Below are 27,783 nucleotides of genomic sequence, written 5' to 3' on the forward strand. Positions count from 1 at the left end.
CTGTGTATTAAACAGTTCTTTATAACCTCATGGATGAATTCCGCCCATTCTACTTGATGCTCTTTTAAAACTGTTTTGTTAGGCCATCAGGCCCCGGGGCCCTTGAATTGTTCAAACGGGCAAGCTTTCTCTTAATGTCCTCCCGGTCCCACATCACCCATGGAGTTTAAGGTGTGTGGGATTGGCAAGTTAAGTCATCCGACTTTCTGGAATAAGCTTCTGAAGTGCTTCAACCAAGCTTCTTCTCCAACAAAATTATTCATTGGGTTAGCTTGGGCCCCCGAGATGGTTCTAATCAGTGTCCAGAAATCTCTTGATTTCCTGATACAAACTGTCTTTAACATTGCAGAAGCATCAGCTTGATTAATTGTTGCTCTTTGGTGTCGTAGCCAGCTTTTATACAGCCTCACTGCTTTTTTTACCCGATTCATCAGTTCAGGGGTGTTTAATTTTTTCGCAAGGCGCTTTAGTTTCCTTAGTTTTTTCCTCTCTTCCACTATACATTTGTTGAATTCATGCATGTGGGTTTTTATCTCTCGATTTGGCCATAATTTCTTTTCGAGGGGATTGGGTCCTCCGACGTATTCCATATCTATGACATGTAATCACCACAGCTGTGCTGCTTCGGAAACTTTTTCTGCGTCCTGCGTCGATGACGTCGATGCGCCGTCGTCGAGGACCTCCTCCGACGTCATCCGATGTGATAAGTAGGACGCACGACGCCCATAGCCTCAGTTCCGTTTTTTCCACGAACGTGTTGCTTCGTGTTTCTCGGTTTAAACGCCTCGACTCTTTGGAGTTCTGTTCTTCTCGGTTCTTCGAACCAGTTCATTTGTGAAATTCCTTCAGAAGATGTCTTCTTCGTCTTCGACCCCGCGTCCGGGTTTCAAGAAGTGCGGGGAGTGTGGGTCCAAGATGTCGGTGACGGACTCGCATGACGCCTGCCTCTGGTGCCTCGGGGAGGCCCACGACACGGATGACTGTATCGACTGCCAGTCGCTCACGTCCAAAGCCTTACGCGAACGTAAGAAGTTGTTGTCGGTAGGTCGGTTGTCCAAGCCCCGGAAGTCGAAGTCTGCGGGGCTTTCGACGGATGATTCGAGGGGTGACTCTCCGTGTCATCGTCGGAAGTCTCGTGGGTCTCCTTCTAGGAGTCCACTCCTCAGCCTCTTCGAGGCATTCTCGGAAGCGCCGACACCGGTCGTCTTCCAGGTCCTCTTCGGAGGGCTCTGCCCGGCACGTCGCTTACCCCTCCAGCCGTGCGACGCCGGAGGAATGGGCTTCCTTCGGGAAGAAGATGCTGGCGATTCTTGAGTCGCAGGGTACTCAGCCGTCCGCGCCCCCGAGTGGGGTCAGTCGTGTGAGGTCGAGAGACACCGCTCGCAAGAGTGGTCGGCACGAGTCACGGGAGAGGTCCCGTTCGGACAAGGGGACTCGTTCTCGACGTACCCGTTCCAGGTCCCGGTCCTCGACGCGTTCGAGACCGTGTGCACCTGTGAGGTCTTCGAAGAAGGCATCGACGTCTGTGGCGTCGACAGGCATTCTCGAGGCTCTGGCTCCGAGGAAGTCGTCGATGCCGTCGACGCTCAGGTCGTCGAGGGACACGCTCGGGGCTCCGGCCTCGAGGGCTGTGTCGACGCCGCCGATTCTGGAGGCGCTGCATCTGACGTCGACGCCGATTTCCTCGACGCCGATCCTCTCGGCGCCGATGCCGGTTCTCTCGACGCTGGCGCCGATTCGCTCGACGCCATCGACGCCTTTCGTGTCGGAGGTACCCCAGGGTACGGGTGGACCCCTTAGGAAGGCTCTGGTTAAGAGCAAGCACTCTCGAGTGCCTTCTTTTCGCCACCTGGACTATATTTCAGAGGCGGATGAGGATTCTGATGGCCTGGTTCCTAGTCAGGTTCCGGATGAAATTGTCTCGGGCCATAGTCAGTTTGACGAGTTGAGACAGTCACTGCATGATGCCAGTGGACTGGACACCTCTCCGGAGGTGGAGTTTTGTAGGCCTGAGCCTGGCTCTCATGCTGATTCCTCGTACCGGCGCCTTATGGCTAGGGTTTCTGAGTACTTGGGATGGTCTGCTCCCCCAGGGGAGTTTGTGCAGGATGATCTGACAGACATCCTTGATGTTGGTCCCCCAACTGACCCGGTTCTGCCGTTCCATATGGCTTTACAGAGAAGGGTGGCGGCGGCTTGGACTGCTCCGGAGAGTCTCCCGGCGGTGGGCAGATTCTTGTCGAGAAAATACCGTCCAGCCAGTGGCGACCCCTGCTACTTGACCAGCCACCCCACTCCGGAGAGTTTGGTGGTGCAGGCGGCCACGGCCCCGGCGAAGCAGGCGTCGTACCCTACCATCCCTCCTGATAGGGACGACAAACGTTTTGATGGCTGGGCGAAGAAAGTGTTTTCTTCTGGTGGTATGGCGCTTCAGGCGGCCAACTCCATTTGTGCCTTGTCACGTTTCACGCACACTCTGTGGAACTGTGTTGCGTTAGCGGCTGAACATATTCCCGAAGGGGACGAACGGGATGGTTTCCTTGCTATGGTCCAGGATGGTAAGGATGCCATGTGTGAGTCCGTTCAGTCGGGTTTGGACTTAGCTGAATGCGTCAGTAGGTCCATGGCGGCGAGCACCGTGATACGCAGGTTTGCGTGGTTGCGGAAGTCGGGGTTTGCTCCTGATGTGCAGTCCCGGCTCCTCAACATGCCCTTTGACGGTGAACACCTTTTTGGCAGCAAGGCTGACGAGAGCCTTGAGAGGTTGCAGACCTCAAAAGCTGCTGCGAAGTCGTTGGGCGCTGCAGTTCGCCAACCTCCGCCTTTTCGTCCTAGGGGACAGCAGTGGAGGGGTGGTTCCTTTCGCTATTACTCATCCTTCAGTAAAGCGAGAGGGGCTGGCAGTCAAAGAGGCCAACGCAGGGGTACCAGAGGTGGACGACAGGGTACCCGTGGTGCCAAGGCCGCTCGGGCAGTTGCCTCTTTGCCCTCAGGTAACGCCGCAGCCGCTCCCACTCAGTCGTGAGGCCATGTCCCATGGTTCGCCGGTTGGGGGAAGGCTGGCGCAGCATCTTGTAGAGTGGCAAGCCATTACTTCAGATGTGTGGGTTCTGGAGATCATAACCCACGGCTACTGTCTTCCTTTTCGGCACAGGCCTCGCGACAATCCACCGGGGAACCTCTCTTTGCAGAGTCCGGATCCGCTCCTTGCGCAGGAAATTCAATCCCTGCTGGAGAAAGGCGCCATAGAACTGGTGCCTGTAGCGGAGAGGAACAAGGGATGGTATTCCCCTTATTTTTTGATTTCGAAGAAAGACGGGGGATTGAGACCCATCATGGACTTGCGCGGTTTGAACAAACTCCTCAGGAAGGACAAGTTCAAGATGGTTACTCTCTCAAGTCCTCCAGGCCCTTCAGCTTCAGGACTGGTTGGTGTCACTCGACCTCAAGGATGCTTACTTCCATGTGCCGATCCATCCCAAGCACAAGAAGTACCTGCGGTTCGCGGTTGGCGACTCGCACTTTCAGTTTCGGGTCCTGCCGTTCGGATTGACCTCCGCCCCGAGGGTTTTCACCAAGCTCATGGTGGTGGTGGCAGCGCATCTCAAGCAAGGGGGGATTCACGTCTACCCCTACCTGGACGATTGGTTGATCAGGGGGAGCTCTCCCGAGCAAGTCCTGGATCATCTATCGGTCACCTGTCGCTCCCTTCACAGGCTGGGCTTCTCCCTCTATTTAAAGAAGTCCCATTTGACGCCAACACAGCGGCTCCAGTACATCGGAGCAGTGCTCGACACTTCTCTGGGGCAGTGTGTTCCTCCCCAGGTGAGGGCTCTTCACATTCAGCAGATGGTGCACAAGTTTCAGCATGCACAGACGCTCCCAGCGTTCGAGTTCTTGAGGTTGCTCGGCCTCATGGCATCCTGCATTCTTCTGGTGCCAGAGGCTCGCCTGCGGATGAGATCTTTGCAGTGGGCACTCAAGACGCAATGGTCGCAGTCCTCCGGCAGGATGTCGGACTCGATTCAGGTGCCGTCCTCGGTCGCCCAGGACCTTCTGTGGTGGGCCGTCGACGGCAACTTGATTAAGGGGGCTCCATTTTGGCTTCCCTGGCCGGAGGTGACGATCGTGACGGATGCATCCCTCACGGGATGGGGAGCTCATGCCAACGGGCTGACAGTCAGCGGTCGTTGGTCTCCGTCGGAGTCCAGACTCCATATCAATCTGTTGGAGCTGAGGGCCGTCAGGCTAGCCCTGAAGGCTTTTCTGCCGTCTGTGCGAGGGAAGAATGTCCTGATCCTGACGGACAACACAGTGGCCATGCACTACCTCAACAAAAAGGGGGGGGCAGGGTCACTTCCTCTGTGCAGGGAGGCGATGCAGCTCGAGTTCTGGGCCATCCAGCAGGGAGTTTCGATCTCGGCAGTTCATCTGGCCGGAGCCGAAAACGTGACGGCAGACGCTCTGAGCAGGCAGAGCGCGATCTCTCACGAGTGGGAGTTGGCTCAGGAGATTCTCCTGGAGATCTTCGCCCTTTGGGGGACCCCTCAAGTGGATCTCTTCGCCTCCAGTGTCAACCGGAAGTGCGAAAGGTTTTGCTCGCTGGAATTTCCTCCAAAAGGAGCCTTAGGAGACGCGTTTGTGGTGGAGTGGTCATTTCCGCTGCTGTACGCGTTTCCTCCAGTCCCCGTCATCCCGCAAGTGCTGCGGAGGTTACGGAAGTTCGGTTCCCGGATGATCCTCATTGCCCCGGCGTGGGCTCGGAGGACGTGGTACCCGGACCTTCTCGACTTATCCATCTGCCCTCCACGTCGTCTTTCCTACCGAGACGATCTGCTCTCACGGGACGGGGGTCAGGTTCTCCATCCAGAGGTCAGATCCCTCAACCTTCACGCTTGGCTTCTGAAAGGTTGAGGTATAAGGATTGGGACCTCCCTGAGGACGTGATGGAGGTGTTGCTTTCGGCCCGAAGGCCAGCAACAAAGTCTCTGTACCGTCGCCGTTGGCGTAAGTTCTGCGACTGGTGCAGAGTTCAGAATGTGGATCCTTTTGCATGTGACATCCCCATGGTTCTGTCCTTTTTACTTTCTTTGGCCCACAGGGGCTTGCAAGTGGGTACCGTTAAGGGTTACCTGGCGGCGCTGTCCATCTTTAAGCGCTCGTCTGAAGAGTGTTCTTACTTTAAAATACCTTTGATTTCACAGTTCCTGAAAGGGCTCACTAATGTGTTCCCTCCGTCACCTTTCCTGGTGCCCAGTTGGGATTTAAACCTTGTTCTTAAGTTTCTTATGGGTGCTCCGTTTGAGCCTTTACATTCTTGCCCTTTGAGGCTGTTAACTCTGAAAACTGTGTTTTTAGTTGCGGTTACTTCCGCTCGCAGAGTGAGTGAGTTACAGGCACTTTCAGTTAAGCCTCCCTTCACTGTGTTTCACAAGGACAGGGTTGTCCTTAGAGTTCGTCCTTCTTTTCTTCCGAAGGTAGTGACGGAATTTCATTTGGCCCAGAAGGTTGTTCTTCCGGCATTCTATCCTCCTCCGCATCCTGGTAAGGAAGAGGAGAGGCTCCCTAGGCTTGATCCTAGGAGAGCTTTAAGCTTTTATGTTTCACGCATGTCCCGGGTCAGAGTGGATGATCAACTCTTTATTGCTTACGCTGGAAAGCGTTTGGGGCAAGCTGTGACGAAACAGACTTTGTCTCGCTGGATTATTTTGGCCATCTCGGAGTGCTACCGTTTGGCGGGTAAGGACCCACCGGCTGGCTTGCGGGCCCATTCTACCAGGGGTATGGCTGCATCTACTGCCCTGCAGAGGGGTGTTCCTATTCGCAACATCTGTGATGCAGCCACCTGGGCTTCAGTACATACATTTGTACGTCACTATTCCCTTGATTCCATCCGGGCACAGGATCTGGCCTTTGGCAAGGCGGTCCTTTGCTCTGCTATTTGATTGGCTATTCTACATTTTGCTTCTAAATTCTTTCCCTCCTCCTTGCTTTGGTACTGCTTTTGGAGTCTGTCATAGATATGGAATACGTCGGAGGATCCAATCCCCTCGAAGAACAAGTTACTTTCTTACCTGGTAACGTTCTTTCGATGGGATGGTCCGACGACCATATCGCTCCCGCCCTGCCTTCCCCGCTACAGAATTTCTTTTGCGATTGCAGCTTACATTCTGCAAGGCTTTGTGTCTGACTGGCAGTTGACTTATGTCACACGTTCTGGGGGAAAAAACTACAACTGAGGCTATGGGCGTCGTGCGTCCTACTTATCACATCGGATGACGTTGGAGGAGGTCCTCGACGACGGCGCATCGACGTCATCGACGCAGGACGCAGACGCCGAAAAAGTTTCCGAAGCAGCACAGCTGTGGTGATTACATTTCATAGATATGGAATACGTCGTCGGACCATCCCATCGAAAGAACGTTACCAGGTAAGAAAGTAACTTGTTCTTTCTTCTCATAGATTTTTAACAGAGGTTGATAATCGATATTATTTTGATCATTTTTCCGCCCCCTTTGCTGTTTTAGTTCACAGATGGTGATGTAAGTGTCCGTTAATTCTGCCACTGCATTAACCGGGAGTCTCAATTTAGTACCTCCCTTACACGTCTCCATGTCCGCGGTCATTTTTGGTCTCAAGCTTCTCTTCGAGGTCCTTTTTACTTTCAGTAAATTATGGTCGCTGTTATAGGTTTTCACCACCTCAAAGCTGACCACAATTTTCAGCATTTCCATTGAAACGAATATGTGGTCTAAATTTGCACACTGATTGCTTCTTTCCCATGTTGAGATTGATGGACCACAGCGGGACATTGATGTCTCAACTATGCAGATCCCAGGACGACGACATCTCTTTCCATAGGTGGCCTAGTACCATGTTTAGTGGGACTTTTTTCCTTGTTCCATTGAAGGTATTGTTTTTGGGACAGATTGCGTTAAGATCCCCACAGAGGATAATGAATTACGGCGCCCATTCCCTATATGATCTTTCCAATATGTTATTTGCTAGTTTCAGGAAATCCTTGTTCTTAATCACAGCAGGGTTCCAATGTGTATTTATCAAAATCACTGTATTGTTCTTTGTCCGGTCTTTGTTGATATCCTCGATTATTTTTGACCATTTTAAAACGAGAACTTGAAAGTGAGTATTTGATGTTTCAGTTTTTATATGTTGGATTCCCACCCCTGATCTGATGGCTGTCAGCAAACCTGACGATGGTCGTCCCTGTTTCGAACGTGACGCTGGAGATAGGTAAGTTTCATACCCTTCCAGGAAAGGTTTCTTTGTTAGCCATGTCTCTTGGAGACATAATATATCAAAGTCCCCAATATTTACATCACTTATTACCAAAAGGTGGCTGAAACCTCTTGTGTTCCAACTTCCCATTGTGATGGTATCTTTCTCTACTTCACTGACCCCTCCTTCCCACACTTCATCCGTTCTGTCTATCTCCATTATGGATGGCTAGCTCTTTTTTGTTAATGCAGTCGGAATCCACGCCCATTTGGAAGGGTCACTTTTTGCTCCCTTACTTGAAGTTATCACATCTGTTTGTTCATTTCCATTGTCTACATCTTCTTGTGCAAAAGTTATTTTCAGACTCTGAAGAGGTCCCTTAGGATATCTTCCAATGTTCAAAGGATCCTGGAATGAAGTTTTTTCCGTTACCATTATCCCTTTTTCTGGCCTTTCAGTCGACCTCTCCAGACAATCAAGCTGTTTTAAATTTATGAGTTCGTCCTCTTTCTGTATCACTCTTTTAGTTAATTTAGTTGTTGATTCTCTGAAGCGGGCCTGCACATTCTCTTGGTTTGACTGTGTACTCCTTTGAATTTCCCGATGTCTATTGTCATACTGCACCTTCTCACTTCTTACATGGCATTCATACAAATCATACCCCATCATTTGGAAACTTTCCTGTTCCGTTATCATTGATCTAATTATTGGAGAGGGGATGTGTAGGTAGACAGTCTCTTTTCCCCGTAGAACTGAAATCAACGAATCTAATATCATCTGAGTTAATCTGCCTCTGGTTCGGTATGCGTTTGATTAAAGCCATTATGTTCTTCCTATTCAGTATCAGTTTATCTCGTATATTACCCATCCGTTCCAATTTGAAGGACCTTTCACTGGCAGTTCTTTTACTATATGGAATATAGGCCTCTTTCTCATTTTCTAAATTATGGTTGCTATTATTTCTCGTTTTTCTCTCCTCACTTGGCTTTTTTTGATTGTATTCTTTCTTTCGGCTTTTAAATGTTGTAACTTCTTCCCGGAATTGAGTTTTCTTGGTTCCTTTTGTGTGGGGTGATCTGCTTCTATGGTTCGAATTCCATTCAACTAGTTTTTTCCCTCTGGAGTCTGCCTCCCTTTTTTCTTTTTCTAATGGGGGCATTTTAACCTTTTTACTATTAAAAAGTGCCCCTGCTAATTAATCACGCCTTTCTTTTAAGGTGAGAAAAGGGCTTGTTTGATCTTTGTCTAGATTGTCCTGAGTTCTTACACTTTCCTCTTTTGTCCGACTTTCCTGTTGTTGCATTAGTTCACTCAAATCGGTGACCTCGTTTTCCACTGAATACACCAATAGGTCCATTAAGTCAGTACTCTCTTCTAACACCTCTGTTTCCTTTTGTCGACTGTTTGAAACGAGGTGTGAGGCTGTGTCTTCTGCAATTGATGGTTCCATGTCTTGGAAGAAAACAGTTCTCCTTCCCACTTTTTCGTTTACGTGGGTTCCTTGTTCTGGTTGATTTTTAAGTCCTCCTTCCTCTCCATATAGGGTGACTTTGATTCTAATGTTATCACTCTATTTCCTGCACTTTTTGTCTGAGTTTTTTCGTTGGCAAAGAGCGGATATATTGCATGCTCCTTACTTTGTTTTTTAGTCTGGCTTGACTCAGGGAATCCCTTTTGGGGTTTGACCCTTTGGGCCTCTTTGCAACTCTTTCCCCATCACCCTCAACAGGTATCATGCTATGTGCATCATTTTCCAAGACCATGACCACACAACCATTAGTAGATTGTTTCTTTGTTACAGTCTGCTGTGTTTCTCCTTGTTGAATTTGTGGTTTTATTTGGAGGCCTTTTTCGTCTTCCTCACGGATATTCCGTGGGCTACTCTGTTTCTCTTTAGTTAGGATTTCACCCAGCGTTTTCCTTTGCTCCTCAACTAATTCCTCCCCTGTCGTTTTTGTTGTATTCTCCGTCTGAGAAGCAATTGAATTTTTTTTCAGGATGTAATTCTCTGCATCGGGTTTATTTTGTTGACTCTGTTTGCCATTTATATAGATCGATGGGCTGTTAGAAATGTGAGGTCCCTCTCCCCTTTTTTCCATAGCCGTGATAAATCCTTCAACATAGATCATTTTTGTATGAAGCATTGCTACCATAGTTAACTGGTCTTTTAAGGTGTCATGCATGGATTCGTACAACTTGCAGAATGGATTCATTGTGATATTTATCGCAGACATTATTGCAAAAATGTCTGTTTTTTTTGTTGGCGATTCTTTCTCGTTATCTTGGATCCCTGTTGAGGATCTTCTGCTATATGTTGGCGTACTTTTCTCATTATTTGTAGACCTGTTTGAGAATCTCCTGTTTGTTAAAGGTGATAGCACGAGAGGATCTGGCATAAAGCCTGCCCTGTTCTCGTTGGGCCTCCGAGGTTCTTCTGCTGGAAATACAAACTCTGTACTTGATGTTATTTTTTGCGTGTCAGCTTGCTGTTTTCCCACCCGTGTGGAGTCTCTTATGTTTAAGTTTGTTTTCTCCCGATTGAATCTCATATGATGAGTCTCTTATGTATCTTTCAACTTGGACTGGGTCTTTTCCCCATCTGATTGACCTGATATTTTCCTTTGGTTGAAGGTGGTCCGCCTCCTTTTCATGTATACTGACTGCATGTGCCGAGGTGGGACCCCCTATTACCATTTGCTTTTGGATTTCCGCAGAAGTGTCTCTTGCGTTCTCATCATCTTTTAGTTGTGTGTTATTTTGTATAGAGGATCTTTTCGTATCGTTCCCCTTCTGAAAATCAGGGTCTTTAAAATATCTAATTCCTGTTTTTAGGTTTGGGCGTGGGGGGTCTGTTCTCATCCCCGGCCCTGAAAACCTCGCCTCTTTGGGTGTAACAATTATATGAGAAAAGTCCCCTTCCAGCAACTCAGCATCTGATAGTTCTCCCTTGTTACAATATTCTTCAATCAGTGGTTTGCTGAAATATCTTGCGACTGAGTTTGCAAGATATGTGGTCGTTTTTGCTCTAGGCGTGTTTTTTCACACCAACCGTTTATTTTGTCCTCCTGAGCAATTTTTCTGAGACCTTTTCGCCGTCACTAATGTTTTTGCTTACTGCCTCTTTGTTTATATAAATGTTTCCTCACAGGATTTTTCAAGAGGATTTTCCTAGGCGATGATTGGCCACAGACAGGGTGTTCTTCATTGCTTGCCAGCCGGGGGTGGGTATTATCAGGAGTTCTATCTCCAGTTAGGTCCCCATAGTTGAAGTTGCCTCTTTCCTCTTTTTCTCCCTCCAAAAGTTTAATATTTTCTTCTGGCAGGGAATTGTCCGAGACAACAATCATGTCTGAACTCTTCAAGTTGCACGTAGATTGTAAATCATTGCGTGCTGACTGCGAGCAGAGGGACTTGGGGTTTCTCTCTCCTGGTTCAAGCCCCATTTCAGTGCTGACTATTACTTCTTTTTCAAATTCTTGGAAGTTCTTATTTCCTTCAAATAAGGAATCGTCCAAAACGATCATTGTGTCAGGACTCTTCAAATCTGGGCATATCATTTGAGAGTAAACCTCTATCACAGTATTTATTGAGATCTTTGTATTTGAATTTTCCCTTGGCCCCTGTTGTGTTCCTTGGAGTTCCTCCCTCCCCTCCATGCTGGCAAGATAGTAACAATCGGCAGTCTGCTGGGCCGATACATCCGCTGCAGTGTCTAGGGGTGTGTCTGCACCCTCCACTCCCTCCCCCCGACCCGCGGTGTTCTCCTGCTGGAGAGGCGCCTTCTTGAGAGGCACGTCGCCAATGACCTCATCCGGTGACTTTGCTCCTCTCGCTGATTTTTCTCTCTCCACGTCACCGCCAGAATACCCCGCATCGCCCACCCAGATCCCCGGCACCTGCCCGCCGTCATCGGAGAGCGGATGCCCCACTGTATCCGGCGCGGACAAGCCTCTGCTTCGCCCCCCCCTCCGCGCCCTCGCTGCCTTCCGGTAAGCGGGGCACGGGAGGTTTTTGAACTATTAAGGGGGAGTGAGAAGAGTCTTGCACGCTGGAAACCACTGCATGTATTTTCTCTTTCCTGCGGTTAATTAGTGAGTCCCCCAGCAGCTTTGCTGGTTTTTTTGGGGTTTATTTTTTTCTCCTGCTAAGAGTGAGGCTCTTTTTCTCCCACTCTTAGGCATGATTTGAGAATGTCCTTTGACTATGTAATGTGTTTTATGGACTATGGACTATGGGGTCTTTTACTCCATAGGGCCTAATGTGTTTTTGGTATGTGTGTTACACAGCACCCTCAGTGCAGTAACACAGGGGTGTCATAGTGACCCCCAAACATAGACTCCATACCCTCGGACTGACTGTCTCCCAGGGCATGTAAAGTCACCATTGGCTTTACTAGTCTCAAATTGTGAACAGAACCAGTCCAAACCATTTTATTGTGGAAGTACTGGTAGGGGTAATTCGATTGCCCCTGGGTCTGTTTTCCAAGGGGGCACTGTCCAGTCCCCCCTTGTCGAGTTTCTGGCTGGTGGCAGTAGATACCCCGCAAAATATTCCTCTGGAATATTTCCTATGGGATTTTCCCATTCATTTTAAACGCACCACTTTTTGGTGCAATGTTAAAGATACCGCCTGGTTATTTATTTAATATTTATCCCCGGTTGGGTCTTTTTGCCAGAACTCAGTTTTAAAATGGCGTTTGTGTTCGCCTCTGAAACTCTAACCCAAGTCGAGCCCTTTGTTCCACTTTTTGGCGGGCTTCTCCACAGAAGCCCTCCAAATGGTGCCACTCTGTCTGGGGAAAAAAGCAGGAAGCAAAATGAGTGGGCACCACGGGAGTATGAGTCTGTTTAGTATCCTTAAAGGTCTATAATGTGATGACTACTTTTTTATAAATATGGTTCAGTGTGCAGGAGCCGGCTGAAAAAGGTTTGGAGACACCCAAGCCCAAAAAACAGTAGAAGCAAAAGATTAGGTGAAATACCCAATCATACAGCCGCTCTCTGAAATCCCAATCTGGGTTTTATGTTAGTTGAAATTTTACTAAATGCAGTTAGTGTGACCATTACAGCTGATTCATGAAAAAATTCAGTCGTTGTAGTTTTCAAAGTCGGTTTTATCCATCAAACCAAAGTCTTTTTAGGAAAGAAATCACGAATAATCACTAATATTGTTCTTAGTGAGGAAGGATTTGCCACAAGTCACTCTATCTGTAGACTTATATTGTGCCAATGCATTTCAGAATAGAACAATTCCTTCATCAGGGCAAGTCTAATCTCTTAAGTAGGTGAATGGTGGAGTTTTCTCAGCTTCAAAAAGCAGACCGCAGCACCAGGCTCGGTGAGCAGTGGCGCTTGAAGGATACAGTGCAGAGCTGTTCTCTCTGTGTCTCTCCGTGTCTGCCGAAAGCAGACTGTCCTTGTTGCGGCTGTATGATTGGGTATTTCACCTAATCTTTTGCTTCTGCCACTCTGTCTGGGGTCAACAGGACGTGTGGGAGGGGGATTAGGCACCCTGGACTGAGTTGCCTTGGCAACTCAAGTCGCACTCTTGTTGGATTGGCCCAGTGGTGAGCCGCCCGGCTCACCACTTAGCATGTTTGAGTGACAGCTAGGCTGATGAATGGGGGTTTTGCTGGATAAAAGCAGGGCTTTGGGGACTGGAACTTCAGAAGTCGCCACAGGACCTAAAGAACCACCTTTGGAGCCCTGCTGTACGAACTCACCACTTCCCCGACGACAGATAAGATCTTCTTCTAGGGGAGTCTTCTTCCCTTTGAGCTGGTGGGACCAACCAGTTCGCCTTTTTTGCCTTCCTGGATCGTCTCGTGGTCGAATCGCCCGTGCCAAGCAGCCCGGCGGCCGGATAGCCACACTTCACCACTACCGCAAATAAAAGGGTCGTACCTTTTAACCGGGAAACTCCGCGGCTGGTTTCTTCCCTGGCAGTGCAACGACCTTCAGCTTTCCTCCATGTCGAGATCCTCTCTTCCCCTGGACGAAGCCCCGACTTGCACCCGCTGCCAGGAACAACTGCCCCCGCTGGAGCTTTCTCACCATTTCAGGTACTGTGTCCCACCTGGTCTCCCTTGCAACAGATTGTCCAAGGTGTCCCGTAAATCCTTGACTCTCTATCCTGGGGTGACCTCGGACCTACTAACTTTACCTTTCTGAACTGACACAACCTCTTTTTGACTTTTTTGTAAAGACTTTGAGTGCATTTCCACTGTGTGATCTTGGGCACATTCCGCCTTGCTCTCTCCAAGAGTGGGCCTAGCCTATGAACATTTTGCTCTACAGTAGACCCTGCCTTTCCTGACTTGCTGTGGTTTCTTAAGTGTTGGTACTGTGTTTTTTTCCTATTCTGACTTTTCTCTCCCTTTTTAAACCAATTATTGGAGTGCCATCTACAGTTACACGCTCACCTCTGTTTTGCTAAATAAGTGGTGTCTTAACCTAGACTTGTCGAATAATTAACTAGGGAGGTGTATACAGTGCTTTAAGTGGGGTAAGAAATTGAGGGGGGGCCCTCGTTTGGAGGCGTGGCCTCCATTGTGGGCGTGGCCTAAACGTGCACAAATCATAGTAAGGTGCGCAAACAAATATATAAATGTATTTGAGCATTTATATATTTGTTTGCGTACTACTATGGTTTGTGTATTTTTCAAGCCTTCTTTTATATTCATAGCAATGTTACATATTTCTATGTTTATAAAAGGTGGCTTGAAAGTGCACACACCATAGTAAGTTACGCACACTTGTGTGCTTACCTTACTATGGTTTGTGTACTATTCAAGCTGCCTTTTATAAACATAGACATTTGTAACATATGTCTATGTTTATAAAAGACGTCTTGAAACGTAGGCATCTTTTATAAAGCGTTGCGGACGGACAAAACCCAAGGTGGCTTTGTCCGTCGTCAAAGCTTTATAAAAGTTGCTTTGAATTGTGTACGATTCAAGCCATCTGTTATAAACATAGAAATATTTCTACGTGTATAAAAGATGGCTTAAACGTACACAGTTGAAGGCATCTTTTATAAAGCCTTGCCAAAGGAGAAAGGCGCCTCGGGCTCAGTGATCTCTGCTCAGAGCACTGACCCCGAGGCGGCTTTCACTCTCTGCGAACCCGCGGGCTCCGTGATCTAATCTACATATTAGATCATGGAGCCCGCGGGTTCGCTGAGGGTCAGTGACCTGGCGAGGGGAACTAAGGGACTGTAGCTTCCTCTGATGGCCCCTCAGATGAGGGGTCATCAGAGAAAGTTACAGAGACTGACGGAAGTGCCAGCCAGTCACAGCAACGCTGTGGCTGGCTGGCACTTCTGTCAGCTTGCCTGACGTTTAACTGGCGGGCGCATCTCTCGTTGCGGCTGCGGCCGCGGCGGGATAATGCGTCCTGCCATGGCGTGGTGGGGCTGGGGGGCCCCGGCAGGGCCCCGGCTCAGCCTCACTTTTTGGAGACTGCCGGGGCCCGGCCCCGGCAGGCCCCGGCCCACTTAAAGCACTGGGTGTATATACTTATAGTGACTGTTTGAACTTGCTTGACATATTAGTGCCAGTGTATTTTTACAAATGTGTTTTTAAATAAATAATTATATACTTTTATACCAAAGCTCTGGTCAGTGTTTGCTTGTGCTACTGTATTTTTAGCCCTATTGTGTATACTCTATATACTGCCTAACTCTTCTTGAGAGAAGTCTGACTGCTCAGCCACAGCTACCAGGTAAATCTGGGTGGTGCAGACTGCTACCAATTGGGTTTACTGCTTACTCCTGTGGTCTTAAACTTTTTGCAGTGGTCCCTAAGGGAACTGCACAGGTTTCTGCCTAACAGTGGGAACAACCAAACTCGCAAGCCACCTGGCCACAGTCCTATTCTGGTCGAATTTTCATCAGAGTGCTGTTGAAAACCGGATAGCCAGAGGGAAGGAAACCAGCTTGTGGACTTTAAGGCACTCGCACCTTAAGCCGACGTCTTGCTACAGCTTTTGGCCTCTTCGCTGGGCAGTGCAGGAACCCCCCACCCCCTCCCCCCCGACGTCCTCAGACTTGTCCCCACGACTGAAGCTCAGGAGAAGCGAGATCTGCTCGAACTGCCAGGAACAACTGCCTCAGCTACAGCTTTCTTCATTGACAAGGAACTGTGCAAACGTGGTCCAGAAATCTTTTCGGCCATCGAGAAAGTGCGTAAAACTACGAAGGCTTGTCCTTCCCTAAACATTTGTCAAACTTTTTGCATAGCCAAATCCTTTAAAAATCTGTGGCAAAGACTTAACCGTTACCTACCAGAACTGTGCTATCCTATACAAAAGACTCTGAACCTTTGACTTCGGCCGAGGCCTATTGAGAAGAATTGCTCGTTGTATTTAACTTGAACCCTTTGACCTGTCCATGATTGTATTTGGGCTCTCTATTCTTATAACCTTGTCTTTTCCCTCCCTTTCTAAGTATCTAAAGTGCCATTTTGCTCACACTTCATTTTTTAGCTAAACTTGTTTAGTTACTTACCGGATGGATTTTTGTGGTGTATTAGTGTGTTATATTGATCTGCTTCTGCAAGTGTAATGTTTTATAAATGTTTGAGTAAATAAATGTAAATTCGTTTGCTGAGAAACCTTGAGTAAGTGTTTACTTGAATCACTGTATTGGTTTGTCATTTGTGTAACTTGTTCTACTGCTCACTTAAACTCTTGAGATAAGTCTGCTGCTCAGCCATTGCTACCACTTTACTGTGTAGTACGGGCTTGTACCAAAGGTGAAATTGTGCTTACACTTGTAGTCCTAATTGCCTCTAATGTTCCCAAAGGGTATTGCAGGTGATTCTGCCTAACATGCAGTCACTGTCGCTCCTCGCAGCCTTTCTTCATCTTAAGGTTGGGCCTCATATGCTGGAGCGTAACCGCAGTCACCTCCGCACCGGTGGCTCATTTGAAGTCTTCGGGACTGCCCCATTGATGTGGGAGCCGCCCTACGGCACCACCATGGCCCGTGGCTTCCATGTTCACTTCAGACGGCGTCCCCATGACACCGCTAATGCTCACTGCAAAAACAAAAGAGGTGATGGCTGGAAGGTTTACAATAAATGTTAACCTCTGGCATTGCTCTGGGCAACCCTCCAGACCATTGTTCTTCACCTGCCAAGCCATTAAAAAAGGGGAAAGACCATATGCAAATCAGGCTTTGTCCCACCCCCAAAGGGGTAGTCCAGCCCGAACTGCTAAGTAATTTCCCTTCTGCACGAGACCAGAAGCATCCCCAGACATGTTTCTGCCTTGTTGGGCATCATCAGTGAGGAGTAGCGTGGGTCTCTAGGTCCAGCAGGCACGGGACCCACGTCTGGGCATACTGGTCCCACTCGGGTTGACAATAGCAAAACAAAAGAGGTGATGGCTGGAAGGTTTACAATAAATGATAACCTCTGGCGTTGATCTGGGCAACCCTCCACACCATCGTTCTTTGCCTGCCATGCCATTACATAAGGGGAAAGACCATATGAAAATCAGGCTTGGTCTCACCCACAGTCTTTTGAGCTTCTTGGCCTGCCCCCTCTGCAATCCACAGTGAGACACAGGGGGCAGGCAGATGGACTTTACCTGGATGCACCCATAGGCTTTCCTTCACTTGGGCGGGACTTGCTTGATTGTCCTTTACTTGGGCTGGCCAGCGAACCTGCCCGGGACTTTACTTCACTACTCCGCCCTCCTGAGCAGAGCAGACTTCCTGCTCTTCACCTCCCAGGCCGTGTCTGACATACACATTCCAGGAGGACTTTTAGAAGGGACTGCCTCGCTGCCCACCAGGTGGGCCAACTTGGAGTATGGCAGGGCAGCCTGGTTCGGGCCACCACCCCAGCCCCCTCACGTGGCCCGTACTGTGGTGTTCTTCGGCCAGAGCAGCCCCACGCATCCTGCATGGGCCCTTTGTGCCGCCTGGCTCTGACTGTTTCGGCATGCGGGCGGGCCAACACCTGCCACAGCCCCAGGGCGGCAGAGCTGCCCCTGTCAAGCAGCTCAGCCCCTTGGCTCACTCTTTAGGCCCTGGGGGACCACTTGAGGCAGCAGCCCCCTGAAGGGGGTTCATTTCTGGTTTGTACTTGCCTCTTCTTCTTTCCTTCTTCTCCCCCTCTTTCTTGTTCTCCCATCTCCCAACTGTCATTTTCAACTGTCAGATTTTCTTTTAAAATCTCCTTTGGGTTCTCCCATGCTCAGCCCATTTATGTTTCTTTATTTTCCTTTCTTTTTCTTTTTTCTGAACATTACATCCAGCATGGTGGGCTGGATGGTTTAACCCAAAACACATACACATGCACACATAAATAAAGAAAACAACAATAGCGCCCAAATACGTTTGAAAAATAAAGGACGTCTGTCTAAGCCAGTTAAGATCAATAAAGGTGTTAAACAAGGCTGCCTATTATCAGCCCTCTCGTTTACCATGCCGTTACCATGCATCTCAGAGGAGATGCATGGTAACGGCAAGATCACCCTACTTCCAGGATGGGGAACCTCCCGCTTTCAGGTGCTTGAGTGAGAAGGATTTATTGGGGAGGCAGCAATGCAGAGGCCAGAGAAGATGTCTCACAAAGGAACCAGCAGTCCAGCTAGGAGGATGGCAGGGAAACTAAGGAAGTGCCCGGGATGGTATTCCAAGAGTAGAGGAGCAGCTGGGTGTGAGGACGAAGGATCCAGGGTCTGGGCTTTAAAGCCACAGCAGGATCCTCCACACCAATCCAGCAGGAGTCCTCAGTAGCAGTCTTCCAGGAGTTCAGGGACCGCATATCTGGGGAATACACAGGGTCTTCCTCGGGTAATACATTCCCCCACGGGCTGACATAAACCAGCCCTCCAATCACATCACCAAGAATCACACAAACATGTTGGTGACTGGCCCAGTAAAACACCAAATACACTGCCCCCCCACACTGTATGTAGATTTGGAAGTTGACAAGAATTGAGACCAGTCTACATCAGTGTAAACTCAAATTGAAGGTGCCTTTATGAGCTCAGCCTGAACCCACAGCAGCAAAATGGCCCCTTTGGCCATGCCTAGTTTTCTACATAGATAAAAAGGATAGCCCAAAGCAAAATGACCAGGAGCAGGTCTTACAAAATGTACCCCAATTTCTGCCAGATAAGTGCATTGGGCTACTAATGTGGTAAAAGTGAGTACACCCCTTGTGATGCCAAATCAATATCAAAGCTGCTTCAGCTTACTCTGCAACACTTTTTATTGGATATAGAATCACAACGGAACCAAACTGGGGCGCTCCCCTCCACTGGTAGATACATGTGTTACTAAGAACAGCACACCAGAAAAGGGGTTGAAGTGACATGGGGACTTCAGTAGAAGTCCCTCTGGCTGCCAACACAATTTGAAAAATCAGAGAAACTAAAGAAAGGTTAGACCACCTAGAATGTTAAGGAGGCAGTACCCCAATAATTAAATTCTGTCCTAAAAAATATCTAAGCGCATCATTAAGAGTATGTATATTTTCAGTACCTATCTGTGTTTACAATTCTTTACTTGGTATCTTTTATAAATGCGATCTGTACTTTACACCAGTCTCAAATTCTCTGAAGAGTAAAGCCTTGCTGCTCTGTCACACTTGCCAGTGAGAGTTTGGCCTAACTTTAAGGGATAGTCCTGCACACCATTAGACTTGCTTACTCTCAACCCTACACCAGTAGCCGTCACCCTCCTATCAAAGTGCCCCAACCCTAAACTGGCAATTTCAGTTGTGTAGTCTGATAACCGATGATAGGTACATTTCCATTTTTTATCTGGCTATTATGTATGCAAAATATGTTGATCATCTAGCTTACCGGACCACAAATGTCATAAAACACATTTTCATGCGATGTCTCTGGTATCAAAGGACAGGTGGGAATCCATTTCCTTATGCCTACTCATGCCCTCTTCTTTTTTTTTTAATGTATTTATTTTTTTTTAATATTCTTGGGCCACAATGGTTCCACTTGTGCTTATTCCAGGATTTAAGATTCCTAACATACAGAAGGTTTTGTTTATACAGTTTCTCTCACAAAATAGTAATCTGCCTCCCAGTATACAAAGTTATATATTTGTAATAATCATGGGATTATCTAAATAGGGCCAGGAGGATAGCTCGGGGGCATCACATTTTGTCTCGGATGCAAGACAGAGCAACACAGGTTCTACTCCCGGTCCAGTCCTTAGAGACTGGTCTCTGGTGTTAAGCGTGTAATAAAAGATGAATTTAGATTAATAATTACAGTAACATTTCTAATGCAGTAAACAGAAGTAGCCACATGTGCATGTACTTTACAAATGGGGATAGCGCTTCCCTAGAAGCAAACTGAGTATATGACATTCTCCCCTTATGGTCCCCTGCTCTTCCATTGACCAACATTGATTCTCTGCGTACCTCCTGCCTTATTTGGTTCTTTGCCAGGAAGTACCTTCCAAGTACCAACACATCACTGTAATACAAAGAGCATAGCCACTTACACCAGTATTGCTTAAAAAAAATACCTATTTGAAATATTGTATATTCAAATATTTTCATACTGCTGTCCACATTGGGTGGTGGGATTCTCAGGCATATAATAAAATAAGACGTTCTTAGCACCAAGTCTAATCTTGGGATTCATATAGTCATTATAAGAGATTGGATAAATAAATGTGAACAATTATATGGCGCTCGTTCTTGGGCAATACAAAGGCTCTGAACACAGGACTGTATTGCTTCCAATTGTACATTTATGTGCTTTTGAAATGTCCCTTCTGTTTAGAGAACGCCAAGAAGCAGATGGGCAGATGAAAGAACTTCAGGATCAGCTTGAAGCGGAACAGTATTTCTCGGTAAGTATTGATTAGATTTTTTTGAAAACATTCTGTTTTCATTAATTCATGAAGTATCTAACTTGTGTTTTCTATGTGCTCTCTGGGCTTGAGAGTTACCTTGCTTATCACAGGTGCTAAAGTTGAGAGCATGGTGGGTAGTTTGCCAAAAATGTAATTATTATAACTCGTTTTGAAGCACCGTCCAACTCAATCACACACTGTCTGGCAAAACACAGTCATTGCACTCCTTAACTGCCTGGCCTGTTATATCCGGTAAATGATGGAACAGCATCTGACTAGGAAAGTGATGCCAATGGGATGTCGTGTCTCGCTACTCTCCAGGACTCACTTATGCGATTTTGATCTTTAGATTCTGTAGTATATTATTGCTTGAGAGGGTCCTATGCCTGGAAAGAGAAACTAACAAAGAAGAGCATGTTTGGATAACTTGAGATAGGAAGAAATGGAGAAGAAAGACTAAGGTAAAGGTACAGTCAGAGGGGTTTAATTTGGACAGAGGAAATGGTAGGACAATGTTATTCATGTTTAGTAGACAATTAAGGTGGAAGAAAAATTACTGTGTGACTAGGTTGAAGCAGCACAATTTAAGGTGATGGTGCATAACTACAATTGATAACCTTTCACACAAAACCATCCCACAGTTTCCTTTTCTTGCATTAGTAGATGCCCAATACCTTTTACCATTAGTATGGTGAGTGTACGGTATGCAGACTTTCCATTGAAAAACGTTCCATCGAGGGTCTTTCCATTGAATGTTTTCCAACGAAAACATGTGCATCAAATGCATATTTTTGTGGGTTAAAGGGTCAATTTTGTTTGCGGTGTGTTTTTTAGGGTTGGAAAAAATTTGATGGAAAGACATGCAATCTGTGTGTACGTAAATGGTTTGTATATTCTCCAGCATGGGGTCTGGCTTGGATTAACATGCTCATGAATATTCCATGTCGTCAGGCTGGGAATCCTCGGTAAAAGAAAAAAAACAGTTTCCTTTTCACTTTAAAACTGTATTTCTCCTCTAAGTCAATCGCTGTTCCCATCTAATGACAGTCCTCCCCCCCCAAGCCCCGCCTCTGGCAGCCATCTTCAGATTTGTACCGCATGCTTCAGTGTTGGGAGTGCTCGAGTTGCTCTCTGGTCTATTTGTATGGTTTTTTTGGGTTTTTCGACGAGAAAAGTTCAATTTTTGTTCATAGAGCCTATGTGCTCTTTTCCTCCTCTGCTGGCAACGGGGATCCATTGTTAGTGAAGTTCTGTGCCCCTCAATGGCAAAGATTCATGGAAGATTCTAGAAGGCCATCTTGGGCCTACTTTGTGCCCTCCGACCATGACGGAAGAGGAGGGAAGGTCCCTCTTCAGGCCCTGCTTCAAAAGCGAGCTACGGAATGGGTTTGTGGAAGACAAGCAACTTCAATGCCTCTACTGCCTACACCCGGATCATAAAGAGATAGAGTGCAAGATATGCCTAGGTTTCTCTAAGAAGACAAGGGAAGACAAGCAGAGTAGGCTGGCAGCATGGCTTAACTCGAACAAGGCTTCTGACCTATGCTCCGAGCAGGGTCATGCCTCGTCCAGGACTGGGCGGTCACAGGAGCGACCTTCTAAGTCCTTTAGGTTGCCCCATCCGTGGGGGTCCAAGAAAAGGTCAAGACCGCAAATCCGAGTCCACCGGGTTCGCTGCTGATGCGGGTCCCAAGTTGGATAGGGCACGATCAGGATTACCTTCCGCCTCCATAGCCAGCCTACCGTCGAGCTCCTCTACAAAAAGGAAGATGTCCACCCCGCCTAAGCTACGGGAGAAATCTGATAAGCCAAGGACAGAGGAGAAGGCTGCGCAGTCCAAGCAGGCTCAACCGGCACAGACAAAGTCCTCAGCGCCTTCGTCGACAGCTACTACTACCACTGCAGCTACGGGCACTGATCCAATGAGGGTGGCTCCCGCAGCTCAAAGTGTCCCTGCCCCCACAGCGTGACACCACCGCAGAGGCGTTGGCAAAGACTGCAGGCTCTCCAGACAAGGTAAGGGTACCGGCTCAGGTCCCGGGTTCATAACCCTCAGTGAAGAGGGGGGGTGCGTGAGGAGGCCCTGAACTAGTCCTCCCAGGTCACCGCTCAAACTATGGAGTCCATGCATACGGCTTTGAGAAGCATGGGGTAAGTCTCCCTCTTTTTTGTTTTCGGAGGGCTTATCTCGTGAGGGACTAATTATGAAATTATGACACATAAATTGGTTTGATATAGGCTACCCCTCCTTTCTCCACCTGTAGGTATGTGTGGTGCACCCAATTAGTAACAGATCTGTTACTGGGTCTGTCTTTTTCTAGCAGTACATTGACTCATTTGTTATACCACAAAATATATTCAGTTTATTTTTTTAACTTTGGCCTATACAGGCTACAATTGTAATAATTCCAACAATTTCATAGACTATGAAAGTGTATTGTAATGGTAGCAACACACTGAGTCACCAAATACTAACCTCACCCAACAATGCAGTATTGGACTAAACCTCTAAAGCTCTATATGACTGATAATATAGATTGCATAGGTACTGGTTGATAAATTGTGTGAAATTGTTGGAATTATGACAGTTGTAGCCTGTATAGGGCAAAGTTTTTAAACCATGTATAAAGATAAATAAACTGAATATATTTTGTGGTATAACAAATGAGTCAATGTACTGCTAGAAAAAGACAGACCCACAAATCGATCTGTTACTAATTGGGTGCACTACACATACCTACAGATGGAGAAAGGCGCGGTAACCTATATCCACCCAATCTGTGTCCATGCATACGGTTCACTAGGACAATGAGGATGACGCAGGGCAGAGTTTTCCTTCTTTGCCCTCTCAGCCAAGGGACATTTCATTGGACATCCTATGAACTCTCCACAACTTGATGTCAGAGATCCAGCTGAGAATGCCACTGGTACCTGTAGTGCCCCAGGCCCCCGATCAGCCTCTGTCTAAAAAGAGGAAGCGTCACCTGACGTCCCCATATGAACCTCCTCCATCGGGTCGGGCTGTTGGGGAAAATTCTCTAAAATGTGCTAATTCCTTCTACCTTGGAGACCCGCAGCAACTTTGCTGGATTTTGAGGACTTAAACTTAATTTTTTTAACCTGGAGAGCGGGTGACCCCTTTTCCCACTTTCTCATGTATTTTAATGTGAATTTTACACTGTTTCTTTTGGTTATGGAGTCTGACAAACTCCATAGGCATCATCTTTTACATTGTCACACAGCACCTTCAGTGCAGTGACACAGGGACATCTTTCAGATTTCCCAAAGGTTTAAATACCTTCTCTGGGATAAACTACTGTTTCCCAGAGCATTAACGTGAAATTGACTTTACTTACATTTATAACTCCCTAGACCCAGCACACACTATCTTACAATAGGGTGCTGCATGGGTTAGTTTCCCCTTTGTCTAGCTTCTCATGTAACATTTTTATGCTACCCTTTCCTCACTGAATGGCTGGTGGCAGTGGTTTTACTTTTTACTACCATTAAGGGATTTTACTGCGGGCTGCGTTCGCAGCCACGGTAAAGCACCCATGAGTGCCATTTTTGTCAAAATGGCCCTGGTCTTCTTTTTTCACCATTTCTTTGTCGAAAGGTGCTTCTTGAGTTTTACTCTATGTGCCAAACTCCCTGTGTTTAGTCTCCTAGGAGACAGGAATACACTCTTAGGTGATTGGCCGGCTGGCTGTTCGGCAAGGACAGCCACCCTGCTGGGTGACTGACAGCTAGGCTGGAATGAATGGGAGCAGGCTGCATAAAAGGTGAGGCTTTTTGGCTTGGCAGGCAGTCGACCACTGGACGAAAGAATCCAAAGAGAAATTGAAGAAGACGCCTGCTGCAACTTCTGGACCATTGGTTTGCCCGGTGAAGTCCTGCTGCTGTCCTGAAACTTCAAATTTGTATCGACAGAGAAGCTCCTGCAAGGACGACTTCTCCCTTTTGAGTTGATGGGACCAATCAACTCCAAAGTAAGCCCGTCTGGATATCCTCTCAAAGATGGTCGAGTAGCCACAGCAGTCGCTGCTGGAACCGAATAGCCAGGGAGAGGAACAACAGATTGTGTGAGTTGCTTGTAAGCTGGCCAAAAGCTCCCGGAAGATCCTCCAGACTCCCAGGAAGCAGGACTGACCAAGCCTGAGCCCTCGCAAGAGTGCAGGACCCCAGATGCAAGGAAAGCCAATCTCGACAGCCAGGAACCGCAGTGTTGCTATTTGCGGTAGACGCGAGGAGCTGAAACACCAAACAGCCACTTGTTTCAAGTTTGATGGTTGCAAGCAGTGACCGTCCCATTGCAGTGCAGGAGTCCCCAGAAGTCCATCCTCTGGTCCCCACGACTTAGGCCCAGGAACAGCGAGATCTGCAGAGCTGCACGGAACAGATGTCATCTGCTGCACTTTTTCTTCAACCTAAAGGTACTATAAAGTCTAAGAGCTTAACTCTTGTTGTGTAGCCACTTGTCCTCGTTGGAGACTTGCTTGGTTGCATGTATAGAGTTGCTTGCAGCTTCTTTACTTCACAAGCCTAATCAGCGTGTGGCCCTACTTTCATTTTCTTCTATTCTACAAAGACTTTTTAGACACTGGAAAATACTTTCTACTTACCAGCAAGAAGTGCTTCAGTTCACATTGACTTTTGCTAACTTAACATTGGCTGGCCTAGGCTCCCTGAATGACTCTTCTCTCTTCTGCTTATGGGTTTTGCCTTCCTTCCAGGAAAGGGTTAACTAACTTTGCATTGGGCGGTTGTTTTGAAAGTACTTACCTGCTTAAGAAAAACTGTGTGAATGCTGGTTTTATTCTGAACTCTCTTTTCCTTAACGCTACTCCCAAGAATATTCTAAATGCAACAGTGATATATTAATGCCAACAGCACCCTAGCTATTGAAGTCACCTGAGGGTGTATGTAGTGCCGGTGTGATATCCCAAATGGGTATTTACTGATTTAGATAACTAAGAGTTTTTTTATGTAAATTTATGTGGTGCTTTATATTGCTCCCTTCTGAAGAATGCTTATTATAACTGACTGGTAAATCAATTTAATAATTGTTTACACAAGAAACCTTGTGTGTAAGAGTTTATTTGACTACTTGTCACTGTGAATCTCTGTGTAACTCTGCTACAGCTCACATTGATCCCTCTTGAGATAAGCCTGGCTGTTCCACACGCTGCCAACCTGTGTAGTGCAGACGTATCCCAAAGTTTGGGTTTCTATTGCCAGGAGGTCAGGGTTTTTGAAGTGCACCCAAAGGGTACTGCATACAATCTTGCTTAACAGGCTTTTTTTGTATTCGATAACTCACTGATTGTGTTAACTGGTCTTCTTTCATCAACGCTCTTCATGCAGCAGTCAAGGCTGTTACCAATGCCCCTGCTCGTCCCCAACTCCGTCGTTCATCCCGAAGGGTCATCGGCCGCTTTCAAGCACCTTGAAGGTTTCATTTTTTTCGCTCACTCGGTTTCAGTCTTGGAACACTTACGACATACGGCTTCACGAAAATGTGGAATTGTCGCCTGGCTCTCCCTCGTTCCTCGCAACTGCCGATCAGCCCATTGGCCTTCCAACTTCCATAGCCTGGTTCACGTCTGCCCTGAAAGAGCTGTTCCTTCTCGTACCCAGCCTTGCTCAGTGTGCTTGTGCGCGCCACCTTTTATTCTGATGGGGAGTGTTAACAAATGGCAGGTGTTTATAGTTAGGATTACGTGCCTGACTCTGCGTGACCTCATTACTGGGACAGAGCCTGTCAGTAGAGGTAATCTTTCTGGCCTCATTCCTCATCTTCCTAGGCTCGGTAGTGTTGTCAATGTAAAGTGGGGAGGAATTATGGGAGCTATAGTTTCCAATAAAATAAGCAGAGATAGGGGTTAGATGGGTTATGGAAAAAGGGGGATACCATGTCTCACCATCGGGTGCTTCTCCGCCACTCCCAGAGGACCCCCTACTCAGGTGATTCTCCCTCGCTTGTCCACCCCCAGAGTCGAGATCCAAAAACAATGGCCTTTCACTGGCCACCGAAGTACGGGATCCCCAGGGACTAGGTTGTGAAACACCCTCTGGTTTTTCACGTTTTAAACACTCTTTATTTGCATTTGTAAACGGGGCAAACAAACAACAATCCCAACTGATCCCTGCCCCCAACCTCCTGTTCCCCATCTCTCGATCAAATCCTACAAGACCTCTTAGCCCTCATCTCCCCCTCCTCAACATCTTTGCGTTCCTGTGAATGGCTGTCTTTATAGACACTATTCCCTGTGAGTCCTCTCCAACCATCTCCAATCCCTCCTCCCTCCCGCCTCGCTTCCCTCCTTACCCCTCCTCATGGTGGTTTTAAATCATTGGGTTTAGCCAAGTCATTCAGCAGTTGGCCCCAGTCCGCCGTCACCCCTTCATCCTCCATGTCCGCCCCTGTCCTCCGTTTATTTTCCAATTCCGCCATACCCCCATCTCTGGGCATCTGCCTGCCATAGCACTATTGATGGGCCTTGTGGGTGTTTCCAGGCGATCGCCATGCGTGGCTTAACTAATATTAATAAGAATTGTGACATTTATATTCCAGGATTTATGTTTCTTCCCACCTGGAAGGATCCCCCATATGCAAATATTAGGCCTGCGGTCCAATTGCATCCCCAATAACGCATTTATACCTTTTAACCACCTTGTCCCAGTAATTCGCTATAACCCCACGGTCCCAGATCATATGCCAAAGTCCCGCTGGGCCCCTACCACATCTTGGGCATTCACCACTCAAGGTCCTCTTCATTGCCCGCAGCCAAGTAGTGGTTACTTACGTCCTATGCAGGATGTTATATTGGACCAGCTGGAACCTAGCATTTCGTGGCACCTTCTTGACTTGCTCCCAGATCTTTGTCCATTCCCCGTCCGATATCTGGCAGCCCTCCCCTAGGTGCCTCCTCCCGGAGGGCCTTATAAATTGGTGACACTCTTGGGCTCCCCCCGCTTGTTCTAGCAATACATGCAGCAGTGGGCTCGATTTTGGTTCCACCGGTATTGCATCCCATAATTCCGCTAATCTCCAGACTATTGCCCCATATGCTAGAAAAAATCCCTTTGATAATTCAAACTTTGCACACCAGAGAACATCAGTAGTTTCCCTCCTTCAAACAGTACCCCTTCCACCCCACATCCCTTTTCGGGAAGCTGCCCTGCCCTCCCTACCGCTTGCCTCAATTTCTGGTCCACACCCAAGGGTAGATTTCTCTTGTATGGCCCCCGGATCCTTTCTTCCAAACGTATTTCGTCCATACTTCTCTGACTGGTTCAAACTCAATTGTCGTCGCTTTATTTCCCATCAGACTCCACCAGAATTCATTCTCGTACTGGTTGGGTGGTAGACGTCCAACCAGCCCTCTCAGGACTTGCCCCTCCGACTGCCCCCCCTCCAGCGCCATTTCAATTGAGCCTCTATAAAGTATTTTTCATAATCTGGTAGGCCTAATCCACCTTCCACCGTCTGTCTTCGTAATGTCGCTAGGGAAACCCTCCTTTGCCCCATATTCCATAGTAGTTCCCCCACCCTACCATCAAACATTTAAAAAAAAAGATAATCTTCGCTGTAATCGTGGGAGGATCACCATCTTACATAATGCAACTCTCCCCATCAGGGAGAGAGGCAGGCTTTTCCACAAATGCACTGAGTCTCCTATTCTTGACAGCACCTTTCCCGTATTA

At 47.5% G+C, this 27,783-nt stretch overlaps 1 protein-coding gene across 3 annotated transcripts in view; it reads left to right on the forward strand.

Moving 5' to 3' along the window:
* ROCK2 (Rho associated coiled-coil containing protein kinase 2) overlaps positions 1–27,783 on the forward strand; it is a 1,440,935-nt gene that overhangs the window by 1,224,285 nt on the left and 188,867 nt on the right. For all 3 annotated transcript variants that reach the window (XM_069605961.1, XM_069605962.1, XM_069605963.1), the window contains exon 20: positions 20,004–20,073. In XM_069605961.1, coding sequence (XP_069462062.1) covers positions 20,004–20,073 — 70 coding nt within the window. The remainder of the gene's footprint in view (positions 1–20,003; positions 20,074–27,783) is intronic.

Source organism: Ambystoma mexicanum, chromosome 4p (assembly GCF_040938575.1).
Source record: "Ambystoma mexicanum isolate Mex_15411 chromosome 4p, UKY_AmexF1_1, whole genome shotgun sequence".
NCBI classification, from domain to species: domain Eukaryota; kingdom Metazoa; phylum Chordata; class Amphibia; order Caudata; family Ambystomatidae; genus Ambystoma; species Ambystoma mexicanum.